The sequence below is a fragment of the Phoca vitulina genome, unplaced genomic scaffold, assembly GCF_004348235.1.
Source record: "Phoca vitulina isolate PV1807 unplaced genomic scaffold, GSC_HSeal_1.0 scaffold87, whole genome shotgun sequence".
NCBI lineage: Eukaryota > Metazoa > Chordata > Mammalia > Carnivora > Phocidae > Phoca > Phoca vitulina.
The window spans coordinates 3,894,141-3,896,997 of NW_022589790.1; the positions used below are offsets into that span (position 1 = coordinate 3,894,141).

General features: G+C 52.2%; 1 protein-coding gene across 1 annotated transcript; it reads right to left on the minus strand.

The window, feature by feature from the left end:
- Positions 1-208: 208 nt before the first annotated feature.
- LOC116626464 (ubiquitin-conjugating enzyme E2 L3-like) lies at positions 209-790 on the minus strand. The gene has a single exon (XM_032395786.1). It carries the CDS (start codon positions 788-790, stop codon positions 209-211), a length of 582 nt encoding a protein of 193 aa, XP_032251677.1.
- Positions 791-2,857: the final 2,067 nt, after the last annotated feature.

Genomic DNA, 2,857 nt, shown 5'->3' on the forward strand with positions numbered 1-2,857 from the left:
AACAGGTAGCTATTTTTTTTTTTTTTTGAACATCTTAAATTTTTAATCCTTTCTTTACAGGTTACCTAGACCACTTTTGATTAAGAAAACTGTAGAAAGTTAGTACCTGCCACAAGCAGACGCCAGGCGGCGGCACGTGTCAATTTTCCACAGAGTCCTGCTTTGTGGGGTCTCCGCTCACACTCGCTGGCATCAGTTGCGGCAGAGTTTAGTCCACAGGTCGCTGCTCCCCGTATTTCTCTGTAACCTCTTCTGCGTTCTTACAGAACTTTTTACGGTCCTGAGAGTATTCTTCAGCTAGGGCAGCCCGAAGTGGGTGCTCGGGCTGGGGGTCGTTCACCAGCGCTGTGAGGGACTGGATTACGTGGTCGGTTTTGGTTGCTGGCTTCCAGTTTTCAGCACTAATTACTGGCAGACACACCTGCCCCTTTTCATCGATGTTCGGGTGATAGGTCTTTGTTTTAAATGTGGTCTTCGGTGGTTGGAATGGGTACTCTGCTGGAAAGTTGATTTCAATTCTGAAAGCCCCCTTATCATATGGAGGGTTGTCAGGAACAATGAGCCCTCGCCAAGTCAATAAATTAGCTTCATCAACCTGGATGTTACGGAAGTTTCTCATTCCACATTTGTGGATTTCTTCAAGCTCCTGCATCAGCCTCCTGCTGGCCGCTATCTTGGATCTGGTGCTGCTGGAACAGGCAGCTCTTTTATCTACTCTACTGCCTCTTTTACATAAGCTAAACTTTCCCTGCTTGTCACCATCTTGGATCCCAGGTTTCTTCAACCACATGATCATGTGGGAGAGTTCTTGGACACTCTGTGACCTTTCAGGCTTCAGCAGGCCTAAGGTCAAGTGGCTGTTGCAGCTGTGGGGGTGAAGAGCTGGCTGGGCAGCGCAGCCAGCTCACATCCTGGGGGATCCACTGCCAAACCTGACCCCTGCTGAGCCCTGCTTCTGGAGGGAAGGGATCTCACAGCCCTGAGAACCAAAGACAGAAGCTCACAGTCCCAGAGCAGGCTGGCCCCCCGGCTCTCCTCATTCCTCACCTACACATCCCCTAACAGAGCCAGCCAGGGCCCCGTGGGAGATCCACACCATCAGCATCAGTACGAGGAGAGTAAACTACTAGATGAAAACCCAGTCCCTTTCTCTCCGCATCTGGAAAAGCAAACCCTGTACCTGGGGCTCTCGTGCAGGTGCCGTGGGCAGAGGGCACAGCTGGACTGCAGCTGAGACAGGATTAGCTGGATTTCTCGACACTGCCGTGTTCTTTGTCTCTGGAGAAAAAGAGAGGTGATTAATTGAGGTTTTAGCATTTCTCATTTCAGTAGATATAATCAAACAAATAGTTGGAAATAGTCTTTCATGTGCACAAAGCTTTCCACATTTCTAGAAAAGAAAATCCTCAGTTGACAGGGACTGGCAGAGCAGACCTGGATAGAGCCCAGAGGTCCTCAGGCCTGACATGCAGTCTGGATGTGACAGAGCTTGGGACTGTGCTATGGAGTGACGTTTGAGACCTTTAAACTGTATTTCCAGGTGATAAGTTTAGAGACTCTTTCACAACATATGTTTGTGGGTATTACACTCTAACCCTGTACACTACCTCCCCCCCCTTTTTTTCAGTTGTAGAGGTAGAATTTACTGACTCATCAGTTGCATATAACACCAGTGCATCACCCAGTTACCCCGTCCCCACCCATCGCCCCCCCAACACCCTCAGTTTGTTTCCTATAGTTAAGACTCTCTTGGGACGCCTGGGTGGCTCCGTCCATTAAGCGCCTGCCTTTGGCTCAGGTCATGAACCTGGAGCCCTGGGATCCAGCCCCATGCCGGGCTCCCTGCGGAGTGGGGAGACTGCTGCTCTCTCTGCCTCTGCCCCTCACCCCGCTCACACTCTTGCATAGAAATTATTTTTTTAAGAGTCTCTTTTGGTTTGTCTACCTCCCTGACTTATTCCCCCCTCCCCGTGTTCATCTATTTTCTTTCTTAAATTCCACATGACTGACATCATATAATTGTCTTCCTGATTGACTTATTTCACTTGCATAAAAGCCTCTAGTTCCATCCCCCTGGTTGCAAATGGCAAGATTTCATGAGTTTTGATACCCGAGTAATACTCAGTTGTGTATATACCACCTCTTCTTTATCCATTCATCTGCCGACGGACCTCTGGGCTCCTTCCATACTCCGGCTATTGTGGACATTGCTGCTCTAACCACTGGGGGCAGGTGCCCCTGGAATCACTGTTTGTTTCCTGTGGATAAACACCCACTAGTGCGACCCTGGGATGTAGGGCAGCTCTGTTTCTCATTTCTGAGGAACTCCATGCTGTTCTCCAGAGCGGCTGCACCAGCCTGCACTCCCGCCCACCGTGCGGGAGGGTCCCCTTTCCTCCGCACACCCCCGCCCACCGTGCGGGAGGGTCCCCTTTCCTCCGCACACCCCCGCCCACCGTGCGGGAGGGTCCCCTTTCCTCCGCATCCTCACCCGCACCTGTTGTCTCCGGTGTTGCTGACGTCAGCCGTTCTGACAGGTGTGCGGTGGCCTCTCACCGCGGTTTGGACTCGGATTTCCCCGATGATGAGTGACGTTCAGCGCATTTCACGCGTCTGCTGTCGTCTGGAGTCTCCTTTAGAGAAATGCCGCTCGTGCTGTGTAGATGCGCCCTTCGGGGTAACTCACCCTGGTTCTGATCTCAGCGCAGCGGCTTCCCGGGCAGTGACTGTCCTCGCCCCGACTCTGCTGCTTCCGCATCTCAGGCGGAGGCGCCGTGAGGCCCGAGAGGTAAGTTCCCCTCTTTCCGGCACCGGGAAGCTCCTGACGAGCTCGGACGTCTGACGCTTCCCCTCAGAG